The sequence below is a fragment of the Pseudorasbora parva genome, chromosome 23, assembly GCF_024679245.1.
Source record: "Pseudorasbora parva isolate DD20220531a chromosome 23, ASM2467924v1, whole genome shotgun sequence".
NCBI classification, from domain to species: domain Eukaryota; kingdom Metazoa; phylum Chordata; class Actinopteri; order Cypriniformes; family Gobionidae; genus Pseudorasbora; species Pseudorasbora parva.
In genome coordinates this window covers 732,501-748,102 of record NC_090194.1, presented here as the reverse complement: position 1 = coordinate 748,102, position 15,602 = coordinate 732,501, and the positions used below count along the sequence as shown (strand labels likewise).

General features: G+C 48.3%; 1 protein-coding gene across 7 annotated transcripts in view; it reads left to right on the top strand.

Moving 5' to 3' along the window:
* nbeaa (neurobeachin a) overlaps nt 1-15,602 on the top strand; it is a 321,036-nt gene that overhangs the window by 177,575 nt on the left and 127,859 nt on the right. For all 7 annotated transcript variants that reach the window (XM_067433708.1, XM_067433710.1, XM_067433705.1 and 4 more), the window contains exons 2-5: nt 9,399-9,630; nt 12,139-12,239; nt 13,783-13,878; nt 15,167-15,288. In XM_067433708.1, the coding sequence (XP_067289809.1) occupies nt 9,399-9,630; nt 12,139-12,239; nt 13,783-13,878; nt 15,167-15,288 (551 nt within the window). The remainder of the gene's footprint in view (nt 1-9,398; nt 9,631-12,138; nt 12,240-13,782; nt 13,879-15,166; nt 15,289-15,602) is intronic.

Below are 15,602 nucleotides of genomic sequence, written 5' to 3'. Positions count from 1 at the left end.
TCAGTGATATCCAGAGTCTCGCATCGTGTGTGTGTGTGTGTGTGTGTGTTTGCGTCATATCAGGGATATCCAGAGTCTCGCATCGTGTGTGTGTGTGTGTGTGTGTTTGTGTCATATCAGTGATATCCAGAGTCTCGCATCGTGTGTGTGTGTGTGTGTGTGTGTTTGCGTCATATCAGTGATATCCAGAGTCTCGCATTGTGTGTGTGTGTGTGTGTGTTTGCGTCATATCAGTGATATCCAGAGTCTCGCATCGTGTGTGTGTTTGCGTCATATCAGGGATATCCAGAGTCTCGCATCGTGTGTGTGTGTGTGTTTGCGTCATATCAGTGATATCCAGAGTCTTGCATCGTGTGTGTGTGTGTGTGTGTGTGTGTGTGTTTGCGTCATATCAGGGATATCCAGAGTCTCGCATCGTGTGTGTGTGTGTGTGTGTTTGCGTCATATCAGTGATATCCAGAGTCTTGCATCGTGTGTGTGTTTGTGTGTGTGTGTTTGCGTCATATCAGGGATATCCAGAGTCTCGCATCGTGTGTGTGTGTGTGTGTGTTTGCGTCATATCAGTGATATCCAGAGTCTTGCATCTTGTGTGTGTGTGTGTGTGTGTGTGTGTGTGTGTGTGTGTGTGTGTGTGTGTGTGTGTGTGTGTGTGCTCATCCAGTAGAAGTGCCCATTTAAGGAGTTCCTCCCTTTATGATGTCACACAGGGCCATACTCAGTAAATCTTCCCGAAGTGTGTGTGAATCCTGAAGGAGTGTATTCAGCACAGAAATGCTCCGTCACTCGTCCAGCTCGTGTTCTGAAACTCAGTCCATGTTCATCGTGAGGATCAACTCTTGATCAGAGTTTAATGCAGTGATTTTAAAACGGTCTCATGTTCTTCTTCACACCAGGGCGAGTGAAGATGTGGAAATGTTAGCTAGTGAGGAGCTGTTGTCCCGAACTCTAATTGGGATCCTCGATGGAAAAGAGAAATCCAATACAAGCCGAATTAATTCTCGCTACCTTAAGGGTTTGGCCTAAATTCGGCTAATGGAGTCTGTATGGCGGCGATCGATGCTTGTGAACCTGGATGTGGGCAAGCGCGGATTAGCTCACTTTTAGGAGTTTTGTTCTCTGAATAATTTATTCGGTACCCCATTAAATACAAATGTACCCCCCAAAAGCTGCCCTTCAACCCAAAGAACAAAACTCCCCACACACACACACACACACACACACACACACACACACACACACACTGCCCCTAAACCTACCCATCACAGGAAACATTCTGCATTTTTACTTTCTCATAAAAACTCCTCCTGTGTGATTTATAAGCCTTTTGTAAAGTGGGGCCATGGGTAATGTCCTCATATTTCACCCTCTCCTGTAATACCTGTGTCATACCCATGGCATTATACACATTTGTGTCCTGATATTTCAAAAACATGCACACACACACACACGCTCTGTTAGCGCTCATCTGTCGTTTATCGTGTGATCTGTTGAGTAATTCTGCACTGAGCAGCACTTGTGATTTTGCTTAATTTGCCCACAGTTGTTTTTCAAGCTTGTGCAAATCAGATTCTAGCGCTTTCATTACTGGGCTTGTGGCTTGTTTCGTTTTGAGATGAATTAGCTGGCTTACACACACCACACACACACACACGTAATTGATTATTGGGAGTGAGTGGACACTGTGGAAGAATAATTTGCTGTAACTGCTTTAGTGCATGTTGTGCATTAGCTTATGCTACAGAAGACAGGGTTAGACATTAGCATATTGAGCCTCATCTTTCTTTAGTGCATGGTAAAAAAGGATATATATATATATACATCACTATACAAATAATTTCCTGTTGCCTGTATGTATGTATATGTATGTATATATTGAACACCCTGCTATTTTGTAAGTTCTCCCACTTAGAACTCATGGAGGGGTCTGAAATTGTCGTCGTAGGTGCATGGTCACTGTGATTTTTTTAAAAACTTTATTTGTATGATACAGCTGCAAATAAGTATTTAAAATAAATAAGGAGTCGTGAATGCGCTGGAGGCTGCTTGGCTCTCGTCTGATCTCTCTTACAGCTTCTGCGCTTAAAAATGATGTTCAAGGGTCGAACACTAACTCCAGCATTATCCTTTGTGCTGTTGTGTTTGTGCACGGCTGTTTTAGCATCTGTGGGCGGTAAGCTATTCCTGTACTGAAGTATTGCACAATAAGTTAGTGTGTGTGTTATATATTTTTATTTCACTTACAAATGTTCATTTTGTATCACGTTTTTAATTGTTCACTAAACGTCGTCTGGTCTTTCTGGGTCTCAAAGGCAATTATTGATGAGTAAACATCTGGTAATGAATGATCTAAAGGCCCGTGGGTGTGATGAAGCATGACGGATCAATAGGGTTGTCATCCGCTGTCCTTCTGTTGGCTCTGTATGGATCGGTCAATGGGACGATATCGTGGAAACACTAACCCTGTCTCACACTCCTGGAAACGAACACATCACACCAGTTTAAGAGAGCCTGCTCCAACAGTTCACTCAGGACAGATTTGACCAGCTTAAACCCGATTTATTATCAGAAGCATTCACTAAATGCTCATCACGACAGCAGTTGACCTTAAGGAGAAACATTATCGTAATTTATAGAAATGCCGGCTTCTAAAATATAATGCAATTAATGCATAGGTGACGTGTGTGTGTGTGTGTGTGTGTGTGTGTGTGATGGGTAGGTTTAGGGGTAGGGGCATTGTGTGTGTGTCCGATCCCCCATCAGAGTGTGTGTGGGTGGGTGTGTGGGGAATGTCGGTCAAGGGGAATGTCGGTCAGGGGGAATGTCGGTCAGGGGGAATGTCGGTCAAGGGGAATGTCGATCAAGGGGAATGTCGGTCAGGGGGAATGTCGGTCAAGGGGAATGTCGGTCAAGGGGAATGTCGGTCAGGGGGAATGTCGGTCAGGGGGAATGTCGGTCAAGGGGAATGTCGGTCAAGGGGAATGTCGGTCAGGGGGAATGTCGGTCAAGGGGAATGTCGGTCAAGGGGAATGTCGGTCAGGGGGAATGTCGGTCAGGGGGAATGTCGGTCAAGGGGAATGTCGGTCAGGGGGAATGTCGGTCAAGGGGAATGTCGGTCAGGGGGAATGTCGGTCAGGGGGAATGTCGGTCAAGGGGAATGTCGGTCAAGGGGAATGTCGGTCAGGGGGAATGTCGGTCAGGGGGAATGTCGGTCAAGGGGAATGTCGGTCAGGGGGAATGTCGGTCAAGGGGAATGTCGATCAAGGGGAATGTCGGTCAGGGGGAATGTCGGTCAAGGGGAATGTCGGTCAAGGGGAATGTCGGTCAGGGGGAATGTCGGTCAGGGGGAATGTCGGTCAAGGGGAATGTCGGTCAAGGGGAATGCCGGTCAAGGGGGAATGTCGGTCAAGGGGAATGTCGGTCAAGGGGAATGTCGGTCAGGGGGAATGTCGGTCAAGGGGAATGTCGGTCAAGGGGAATGTCGGTCAGGGGGAATGTCGGTCAGGGGGAATGTCGGTCAAGGGGAATGTCGGTCAGGGGGAATGTCGGTCAAGGGGAATGTCGGTCAGGGGGAATGTCGGTCAGGGGGAATGTCGGTCAAGGGGAATGTCGGTCAAGGGGAATGTCGGTCAGGGGGAATGTCGGTCAAGGGGAATGTCGGTCAGGGGGAATGTCGGTCAAGGGGAATGTCGGTCAGAGGGAATGTCGGTCAGGGGGAATGTCGGTCAAGGTGAATGTCGGTCAAGGGGAATGTCGGTCAGGGGGAATGTCGGCCATGGGGAATGTCGGTCAAGGGGAATGTCGGTCTAGGGGAATGTCGGTCAGGGGGAATGCCGGTCTAGGGGAATGTCGGTCTAGGGGAATGTCGGTCTAGGGGAATGTCGGTCTAGGGGAATGTCGGTCTAGGGGAATGTCGGTCAGGGGGAATGTCGGTCAGGGGGAATGTCGGTCAAGGGGAATGCCGATCTAGGCGACTGTCGGTCAAGGGGAATATCGGTCTAGGGGAATGTCGGTCTAGGGGAATGTCGGTCTAGGGGAATGTCGGTCAGGGGGAATGTCGGTCAGGGGGAATGTCGGTCAGGGGGAATGTCGGTCAAGGGGAATGTCGGTCAAGGGGAATGTCGGTCAAGGGGAATGTCGGTCAAGGGGAATGTCGGTCAGGGGGAATGTCGGTCAAGGGGAATGTCGGTCAGGGGGAATGTCGGTCAAGGGGAATGTCGGTCTAGGGGAATGTCGGTCAAGGGGAATGTCGGTAAAGGGGAATGTCGGTAAAGGGGAATGTCGGTCAGGGGGAATGTCGGTCAAGGGGAATGTCGGTCAAGGGGAATGTCGGTCAAGGGGAATGTCGGTCAAGGGGAATGTCGGTCTAGGGGAATGTCGGTCAGGGGGAATGTCGGTAAAGGGGAATGTCGGTCAGGGTGAATGTCGGTAAAGGGGAATGTCGGTCAAGGGGAATGTCGGTCAAGGGGAATGTCGGTCAGGGGGAATGTCGGTCAAGGGGAATGTCGGTCAGGGGGAATGTCGGTCAGGGGGAATGTCGGTCAGGGGGAATGTCGGTCTAGGGGAATGTCGGTCAAGGGGAATGTCGGTCAGGGGGAATGTCGGTCAGGGGGAATGTCGGTCTAGGGGAATGTCGGTCAAGGGGAATGTCGGTCAAGGGGAATGTCGGTCAGGGGGAATGTCGGTCAGGGGGAATGTCGGTCTAGGGGAATGTCGGTCAAGGGGAATGTCGGTCAGGGGGAATGTCGGTCAAGGGGAATGTCGGTCAAGGGGAATGTCGGTCAAGGGGAATGTCGGTCAGGGGGAATGTCGGTCAAGGGGAATGTCGGTCAGGGGGAATGTCGGTCAGGGGGAATGTCGGTCTAGGGGAATGTCGGTCAAGGGGAATGTCGGTCAGGGGGAATGTCGGTCAAGGGGAATGTCGGTCAAGGGGAATGTCGGTCAGGGGGAATGTCGGTCAAGGGGAATGTCGGTCTAGGGGAATGTCGGTCTAGGGGAATGCCGGTCTAGGGGAATGCCGGTCTAGGGGAATGCCGGTCTAGGGGAATGCCGGTCTAGGGGAATGCCGGTAAAGGGGAATGCCGGTCAAGGGGAATGTCGGTAAAGGGGAATGCCGGTAAAGGGGAATGCCGGTCAAGGGGAATGCCGGTCAAGGGGAATGTCGGTCAAGGGGAATGTCGGTCAAGGGGAATGTCGGTCAGGGGGAATGTCGGTCAGGGGGAATGCCGGTAAAGGGGAATGCCGGTCAAGGGGAATGTCGGTCAAAGGGAATGTCGGTCAGGGGGAATGCCGGTAAAGGGGAATGCCGGTCAAGGGGAATGTCGGTCAAGGGGGAATGTCGGTCAAGGGGGAATGTCGGTCAAGGGGGAATGTCGGTCAAGGGGAATGTCGGTCTAGGGGGAATGTCGGTCTAGGGGGAATGCCGGTCTAGGGGAATGCCGGTCAAGGTGAATGTCGGTCAAGGTGAATGTCGGTCAGGGGGAATGCCGGTCTAGGGGAATGCCGGTCTAGGGGAATGTCGGTCAAGGGGAATGTCGGTAAAGGGGAATGCCGGTCTAGGGGAATGCCGGTCTAGGGGAATGTCGGTCAAGGGGAATGTCGGTAAAGGGGAATGTCGGTAAAGGGGAATGTCGGTCAGGGGGAATGTCGGTCAGGGGGAATGTCGGTAAAGGGGAATGCCGGTCAAGGGGGAATGTCGGTCAAGGGGGAATGTCGGTCAGGGGGAATGTCGGTCAGGGGGAATGTCGGTCAGGGGGAATGTCGGTCAAGGGGAATGTCGGTAAAGGGGAATGCCGGTCAAGGGGGAATGTCGGTCAAGGGGGAATGTCGGTCAGGGGGAATGTCGGTCAGGGGGAATGTCGGTAAAGGGGAATGTCGGTCAGGGGGAATGTCGGTCAAGGGGAATGTCGGTCTAGGGGAATGTCGGTAAAGGGGAATGTCGGTAAAGGGGAATGTCAGTCTAGGGGAATGTCGGTCAAGGGGAATGTCGGTCAAGGGGAATGTCGGTCAAGGGGAATGTCGGTCAAGGGGAATGTCGGTCAAGGGGAATGTCGGTAAAGGGGAATGTCGGTCAGGGGGAATGCCGGTAAAGGGGAATGCCGGTCAAGGGGAATGCCGGTCAAGGGGGAATGTCGGTCAAGGGGGAATGTCGGTCTAGGGGGAATGTCGGTCTAGGGGAATGCCGATCTAGGGGAATGCCGGTCAAGGTGAATGTCGGTCAAGGGGAATGTCGGTCTAGGGGAATGCCGATCTAGGGGAATGCCGGTCAAGGTGAATGTCGGTCAGGGGGAATGCCGGTCTAGGGGAATGCCGGTCTAGGGGAATGCCGGTCTAGGGGAATGCCGGTAAAGGGGAATGCCGGTCAAGGGGAATGTCGGTAAAGGGGAATGTCGGTCAGGGGGAATGCCGGTAAAGGGGAATGCCGGTCAAGGGGAATGCCGGTCAAGGGGAATGTCGGTCAAGGGGAATGTCGGTCAAGGGGAATGTCGGTCAAGGGGAATGTCGGTCAGGGGGAATGCCGGTAAAGGGGAATGCCGGTCAAGGGGAATGCCGGTCAAAGGGAATGTCGGTCAGGGGGAATGCCGGTAAAGGGGAATGCCGGTCAAGGGGAATGTCGGTCAAGGGGGAATGTCGGTCAAGGGGGAATGTCGGTCAAGGGGGAATGTCGGTCAAGGGGAATGTCGGTCTAGGGGGAATGTCGGTCTAGGGGGAATGTCGGTCTAGGGGGAATGCCGGTCTAGGGGAATGCCGGTCAAGGTGAATGTCGGTCAAGGTGAATGTCGGTCAGGGGGAATGCCGGTCTAGGGGAATGCCGGTCTAGGGGAATGTCGGTCAAGGGGAATGTCGGTAAAGGGGAATGTCGGTAAAGGGGAATGTCGGTCAGGGGGAATGTCGGTCAGGGGGAATGTCGGTAAAGGGGAATGCCGGTCAAGGGGGAATGTCGGTCAAGGGGGAATGTCGGTCAGGGGGAATGTCGGTCAGGGGGAATGTCGGTCAAGGGGAATGTCGGTAAAGGGGAATGCCGGTCAAGGGGGAATGTCGGTCAAGGGGGAATGTCGGTCAGGGGGAATGTCGGTCAGGGGGAATGTCGGTAAAGGGGAATGTCGGTCAGGGGGAATGTCGGTCAAGGGGAATGTCGGTCTAGGGGAATGTCGGTAAAGGGGAATGTCGGTAAAGGGGAATGTCAGTCTAGGGGAATGTCGGTCAAGGGGAATGTCGGTCAAGGGGAATGTCGGTCAAGGGGAATGTCGGTCAAGGGGAATGTCGGTAAAGGGGAATGTCGGTCAGGGGGAATGCCGGTAAAGGGGAATGCCGGTCAAGGGGAATGCCGGTCAAGGGGGAATGTCGGTCAAGGGGGAATGTCGGTCTAGGGGGAATGTCGGTCTAGGGGAATGCCGATCTAGGGGAATGCCGGTCAAGGTGAATGTCGGTCAAGGGGAATGTCGGTCTAGGGGAATGCCGATCTAGGGGAATGCCGGTCAAGGTGAATGTCGGTCAGGGGGAATGCCGATCTAGGGGAATGCCGGTCAAGGTGAATGTCGGTCAGGGGGAATGCCGATCTAGGGGAATGTCGGTCAGGGGGAATGTCGGTCTAGGGGAATGCCGATTTAGGGGAATGTCGGTAAAGGGGAATGTCGGTCAGGGGGAATGTCGGTCAGGGGGAATGTCGGTCAGGGGGAATGTTGTTCAAGGGGAATGTCGGTCTAGGGGAATGTCGGTCAGGGGGAATGTCGGTCAGGGGGAATGTCGGTCAGGGGGAATGTCGGTCAGGGGGAATGTCGGTCAAGGGGAATGTCGGTCAGGGGGAATGTCGGTCAAGGGGAATGTCGGTCTAGGGGAATGCCGATCTAGGGGAATGCCGGTCAAGGTGAATGTCGGTCAGGGGGAATGCCGATCTAGGGGAATGCCGGTCAAGGTGAATGTCGGTCAGGGGGAATGCCGGTCTAGGGGAATGCCGATCTAGGGGAATGTCGGTCAAGGGGAATGTCGGTCTAGGGGAATGTCGGTCAAGGGGAATGTCGGTCAAGGGGAATGTCGGTCAGGGGGAATGTCGGTCAAGGGGAATGTCGGTCTAGGGGAATGTCGGTCTAGGGGAATGTCGGTCAGGGGGAATGTCGGTCAGGGGGAATGTCGGTCAGGGGGAATGTCGGTCAGGGGGAATGTCGGTCAGGGGGAATGTCGGTCAAAGGGAATGTCGGTCTAGGGGAATGCCGGTCAAGGGGAATGCCGGTCAAGGGGAATGCCGGTCTAGGGGAATGCCGGTCAAGGGGAATGCCGGTCAAGGGGAATGGCACAGACTAATGACATGTGCTAAGGACTTGACTGAAGTGTGACGATCAATAGTTCTCCCAGCGCACTCCTAAGGATTCGCTACGCTCTCTTTCTCACCAGAATCCAATTCACAGGAACTTCAGCCTTTATTTTCCAAACCGCCTGCTTATTTACTCTGAAGTTTGGACTTTGCATGGCCAATTTCATGCCTGTTGAACTCCAAGACTGATGCCATTGATTATTGTTTGCTGCAGAGCAGGAACAATCTCTGATTGGTTTCTCCAATCCTCTTCTCTTGTGTGTGCGTGCGTGCGTGTGTGTGTGTGTGTGTGAGAGAGAGGTCATCATGTGCTTTCTACCCCAGGATTAAATGACCCTCTCAAATCACAGTCCCTGTTTATCAGACTGAGACTCTCTATGGAAGAAAAAGCTCTTTTAATAATTCTCTCTTTATTATTCTTTTCCTTTGCTTTTCCCCACATTCACTGCACTTACACAACCTTTCCAATTCCCTTTCTGTTCACATTCATTTATTATGTAATTCCATACATCCATTCGTATGTCCATCTGTCCGTCCCTCCATCCATCCACCCACCCACCCACCCACCCATCCATCCATCCATTCGTACGTCCATCTGTTCTTCCGTCCGTCCATCCACCCATCTGTCCATCCATCCATCCACCCATCCATCCACCCATCCGTCCACCCATCCATCCACCCATTTTATTAAATATATTTGCCATATTTTAACTTTTTTCCCCACTAGCGTTTTATTTTTAAGTTGCCAGCCAGCGCCAGGATTTTTGATCATATTTAAAAAATGTTCATGGCCCTCAAGTTTGGCCAGACGGTCATAAAAGAAGAATATGTTGTTTTATGAATATACGAGCAGTAAATATATTAAAAGAAAGAACGGAGCCTCTGCTTAAAAAAATTCTAGCTTCATTAATTGTTTATCTGTATGACAGTGAATACGGTTGCCGGAAATACTTGTCTGTGGCAAAATGTATTGTTGGCTAGCGCCACAGATACCCGTGAGACGCAGGGCGGCCAAAGAGCTCCAGGGTCACACATTAGGTCACTGAGCACATGATTTGAGACTAACATGGCTCTCTCTCTCTCTCTCCAGCTGGTGGGTGGAGAGTTTGACCTTGAGATGAACTTCATCATCCAGGACTCTGAGAGTATAGCGTGTATGGTGGAGCTTTTGGAGCACTGTGAGGTGACGTGCCAGGCTGAGATCTGGAGCATGTTTACAGCCATCCTGCGCAAGAGCGTCCGCAACCTCCAGACCAGCACTGAGGTGGGGCTAATCCAGCAGGTGCTGCAGAAGATGAGCGCGGTCGACGACATGATCGCAGGTGAGCTGACACACACACACGGACACACATACACACACACTAAGTCATTCTCACACTCACTTTCTCGCACGCTTACTCACACTCACTCACTCTCACACTCACTCTCTCACACACTTACTCACACTCACTCACTCACTCACTCTCTCACACACACTTACTCACTCTTACACTCACTCTCTCACACACTTACTCACTCTCACACTCACTCTCTCACACACTTACTTACACTCACTCACTCACACTCACTCTCTCACACACTTACTCACTCTCACACTCACTCACTCTCACACACTTACTCACACTCACTCACTCACACTCACTCTCTCACACACTTACTCACTCACTCTCACACTCACTCTCACACACTTACTCACACTCACTCTCTCACACACTTACTCTCACTCACTCACTCACTCACTCACTCTCTCACACACTTACTCACACTCACTCTCTCACACACTCACTCACACTCACTCTCACACACTTACTCACACTCACTCACTCACTCACTCACTCACTCACTCACTCACTCACTCACTCACTCACTCACTCACTCACTCACTCACTCACTCACACACTCACACACTCACACATTCTCACACTCACTCACACACTCACTCACACACTCTCACACTCACTCAATTCAATTCAATTCAATTGTGCTTTATTGGCATGACATACATGGGTACATATTGCCAAAGCATTTCACAAAGCAAAACAGAAACATACATCAAACATACTCACATTTATATTTATAAATACAGATAATAAGCAATATATATATTATTAATCAGGATGTGTTCACTCAGTACATCTCAATTTGTGGCATTTATAGATATGCTGTGCTATATAAGTGGAAGCAGGTCCTTCACCGAGTAAGACCTTCAGTTTTTCGTGATGGTGTAGTGACTGGAAGTCAGGGATAATGTGTTGTATTTGCCCATCCAGTGAGTCTCTTATGGCGGTGTATTTATCACAGTGGAGGAGGAAGTGTGCCTCTGTCTCCACTGCTCCTGATCTACACTCTCTACAGATACGCTCTTCTGTGGGCAGCCATGTCTTCTTATGCCGCCCTCTTTCTATGGCCAGCGTGTGGTCACTCAGCCTGTACTTGGTTAATAACGCTCTGTGTGTTGTGTTTCTGACTGAGATGAGATAGTTAGCCAGACTGTACTCTGTTTAGTCCCAGATAACATTGGAGACGGCTTTGCTCTTTGGTTTGATGTTTCCAATGCTGCATATACGCCTCTCTCTCGTTTCTCATGATTTCTTTGATTTCTGCAGATTTTACAGGAGCAGTGGTATACGCTTTGTTCATCAGTTCCGACACCATTACACAGAGATTACTTTTCTGGGTTTGTAGGGCTTTAAACTGAAGATCATCTTTAGAGCTTGAGTGTAGGTGGATCCAGAACTTCAAGGCTCTTTTTTTAAGGGCTAGATTAAGGGGCAGTTGGCCCAGCTCCGCCCTGCATGCGTTGTTCGGTGTGTTTCTGTGGACGTGTTCATTGTTCACTCACTCACTCACTCACACACACACACACACACACACACACACACACACACACACACACACACACACACACACACACACACACACACACACACACACACACACACACACACACACACACACACACACACACACACACACACACACACACACACACACACACACTCACTCTCACACTCAATCACTCTCACACTCAATCACTCTCACACTCAATCACTCTCACTCACACTCACACAATCACTCTTACTCTTAGTGTGAGAGAGTGGGAGAGAGTGTGTGAGAGTGTGTGTGTGATGGGTAGGTTTAGGGGCAGGGGCAGTGTGAGAGTGTGTGACTCAGACACACTCACACACATTCTCACACACATTCACACACTCTCTCACACACCCACACTCACTCACTCACTCAGTGTGAGTGTGTGTGATGGGTAGGTTTAGGGGCAGGGGCTGTGTGTGTGTGTGTGTGTGTGTGTGATGGGTAGGTTTAAAGGCAGTGTAGAGAGATAGAATTTACAGTTTGTACGGTGTAAATTCATTACGCCTATGGAAAGTTCCCACAATTTACAAAAATGCAACGTGTGTGTGTGTGTGTGTGTGTGTGTGTGGCCTTTGAGTGATTGCCGTGTTTCAAAAATCTAATTACAATGATATTACGCCACGACAAGCATCACTGCTAAGGGCTTATTTTTCTCGAAATGAGATTATTTCATATCTTGTGCAGCGTTTTAAAGACCTTCTGAATTCATAACGCAGATGTGTCACAAATGACATCAGCAGACGGGTTGACACCGAGCCGAATGTGAATGAACAGACTCGGGCGTCCATGATCCGATGACTAAAGCAGCCTCGAGAGAACATGCTGGAGACGATGCTCCGCAGAAAGATAACGATTGGCTTCTGGCCCCGAGTGACTTCATCCTCATGAGTCTGCAGTGGTGCTGATAATGTTGTTCTCCTCTGTGTGTGTGTGTGTGTGTGTGTGTGTGTGTGTCTCAGATCTCCTGGTGGATATGCTGGGGGTTTTGGCCAGCTATAGCATCACAGTGAAGGAGCTGAAGCTGTTGTTTAGCATGCTGAGGGGCGACTCCGGCGTGTGGGTGAGTTCTCTGCACATTCACACATTTGTGTCACTTTACATTTATACATTTGGCAGATACTTTTATCCAAAGCGACTTACATCGCATTTTAAGGTGCACGTTTTTTGTCAATTCTTGCTTTCCCTGGGAATCGAACCCATGACCTTGGTGTTGCTAGCGCCACGCTCTACTGGTTGAGCTACTTTAGCAAAACAAACTAAAACCATTGTGCATTTGTATAACACTTTCACTGTATTTCAGCCTTCTGGCGAGGGTTGTCACGGTACCAAAATTCCAGTAGTCAGTACCAATACCATACAAATTTGACGGTACTCGGTACCCATTTCGGTACCACAGCTAAATGTTTTTTTTTATTTTATTGACCTACTTTCAAAAATGTTATTAAATTCAATGAGTTTATTATTTATGAGGATAATCATTATAAGTGAATAATACAATGGGGCAAAAAAGTATTTAGTCAGCCACCAATTGTGCAAGTTCTCCCGCTTAAAAAGATGAGCGAGGCCTGTAATTTTCATCATAGGAACACTTCAACTATGAGAGACAGAATGAGGGAAATATAGTTAGTTATTGATTGTTATTTATAGTTGAAAATAAGTATTCCATTAAGGATCCAGTCATCCTGTCCTTGCATCTGAAAAACACCCCCACAGCATTATGCTGCCACCACCATGCTTCACTGTTGGGACTGTATTGGACAGGTGATATTTTTCACCACACATACCGCTTAGAATTAACACCAAAACGTTCTATCTTGGTCTCATCAGACCAGAGAATCTTATTTCTCACCATCTTGGAGTCCTTCAGGTGTGTTTTAGCAAACTTTCATGTGTCTCGCTCTGAGGAGAGGCTTCCGTCGGCCATTCTGCCATAAAGCCCCGACTGGTGGAGGGCTGCAGTGATGGTTGACTTTCTACAACTTTCTCCCATCTCTGCATCTCTGGAGCTCAGCCACAGTGATCTTTGGGTTCTTCTTTACCTCTCTCACCAAGGCTGTTCTGCCCGATAGCTCAGTTTGGCCAGACGGCCAGCTCTAGAAAGGGTTCTGGTCATCCCAAACGTCTTCCATTGAAGGATTATGGAGGCCACTGTGCTCTTAGGAGCCTTAAGTGCAGCAGAAATGTTTTTGCATCAAAAAGGTCTGATATAGACAGGTGTGTGGCTTTCCTAATCAAGTCCCATCAGTATAATCAAACACAGCTGGACTCAAATGAAGGTGTAGAACCATCTCAAGGATGAGCAGAAGAAATGGACAGCACCTGAGTTAAATATATGAGTGTCACAGCAAAGGGTCTGAATACTGAGGACCATGTGATATTTCAGTGTTTCTTTTTTAATAAATCTGTGAAAATGTCAACAATTCTGTGTTTTTTTTTCAATATGGGGTGCTGTGTGTACATTAATGAGAAAAAAAAATGACCTTAAAGGATTTTAGCAAATGGCTACAATATAACAAAGAGTGAAAAATGTAAGCTCTCTCTCCCTCTCTCTCCCCCCCCCTCTCCTAATTGTTCTGTTCATTCTTGTGTCCCGTTTTCTTTAGCCAAGACATGCGATTAAACTCCTGTCTGTGCTGAATCAGATGCCCCAGCGCCACGGCCCCGACACCTTCTTCAACTTCCCAGGACGCAGTGCAGCGGTGAGACTCTCCACCTTTAATAAAGCTTTAATAACTCATCATATGCCATTTACATCTCAAAGGGAATATCCTACACGGTTCTTTACTATATTATACACTGCCAAAAATGCTTTTCTTACTAGTCTAAAAAGCAATAATCTTATTTCTGTTTGAATTTGTCAACTTTTGGATAAATGAATCAAAAGTAGGACAGGTCGGTACCCTCAAATAGTTCACCCAAAAATCATAGATATAGACTTGAGTAAATAGTTCACATAAAAATGCATTGCATGCACTGCAAACTTTTATTTTATTTTTATTTTCCAGTACAAATATCTAGACATCCCTAAATCAAGAAACATTTACTGGAGTTGCCAATTTCAGAGAAATTGAACAAAATGAAGTGAGTTTATGCTTAAAGGTATCCGTCGTTCATGGACGTCAGAACCATAGATGTGTATACATAGATACCTCATTCGAGCGCTCCAGGCACGTTGACGAGCCGCCATTTTAGAACGGTCAACACATGTCAACACTTCAGATGCTGTAAATGTGTCTTGATTTAAGAATCTTTTCTATATCAGAAGCTTCAATAAAAGTGATTTCCATATTCTAGTGTTTGAGAGCAGAGATATTTACTCTTTTATTTGTTAAAGTAATTAAAGAGTAACGGAGATCATTATGTTTTTACACGGCTCATTAACATTAGAGATCATACTGACGAGTTCCCTTCATTGGTCTTTAACTTACCTTCATAAAACCCTGTTAAATTATGCATAATTACACGCAACTAATCCTAATCCTATAGTAAGTACATGTAGTTTATTAATATTACTCTATACTTAAAAGTATAATTAGTGTAACCCAAAAGTTTTGTGTTTTAAATAAATGCTGTTCTTTTGAACTTGCAGACAGTGTGTATTTTTACATGATATATTTCCACATTTAAATGATGTGAATTTTGTAATAATTGTATTTCATTAAAACAATGTTTAATGAATATATAACAAGCTCCACATGTGTCCCTATGGTGTCATACAGACGTCTGCTGTAAGGTTTTGCCCAAACCGAGAGTTATTATCTCAGATGATCTGTAATATTGTCTGCTGTAATCAGCTCTACGCCACAGATGCTGTTATTAAAGTGCATATTGAATGTAATTGCATGTATTAAACACCACTTTACCAAGGTCAGGTTTGCACAGAATGGTCAGTTGATTATATATCAGCTTGTTCTGCAAATGTGGTTTTAATTGTTCTCGTGATTGTGCGAATGTGCGGCTCTAATTCCTGGTGTTTTGCCCTGACAGGCCATTGCTCTGCCGCCCATTGCCAAGTGGCCTTACCAGAACGGGTTCACTCTCAACACCTGGTTCCGGATGGACCCGCTCAATAATATCAACGTGGACAAGGATAAACCGTACCTATACTGGTGAGTGTGTGTGTGTGTGTGTGTGTGTGTGAGACGCATTAGCAGGGTTGAGGAGTAATGAAATACATGTGACCGATTTACGCATTTAAAATACAACATTTGATCATTATCTCAGTGAATGGTTAGTTTTACCCCAGAGATTGGGTCGTTTTAACCCAGAGATGGGGTCGTTTTAACCCAGCGATTGGGTCGTTTTAACCCAGAGATGGGGTCGTTTTACCCCAAAGATTGGGTTGTTTTTTATACCCCAGCGATTAGGTCGTTTTAACCCAGTGATTGGGTCGTTTTACCTCAGTGATTGGGTCGTTTTACCC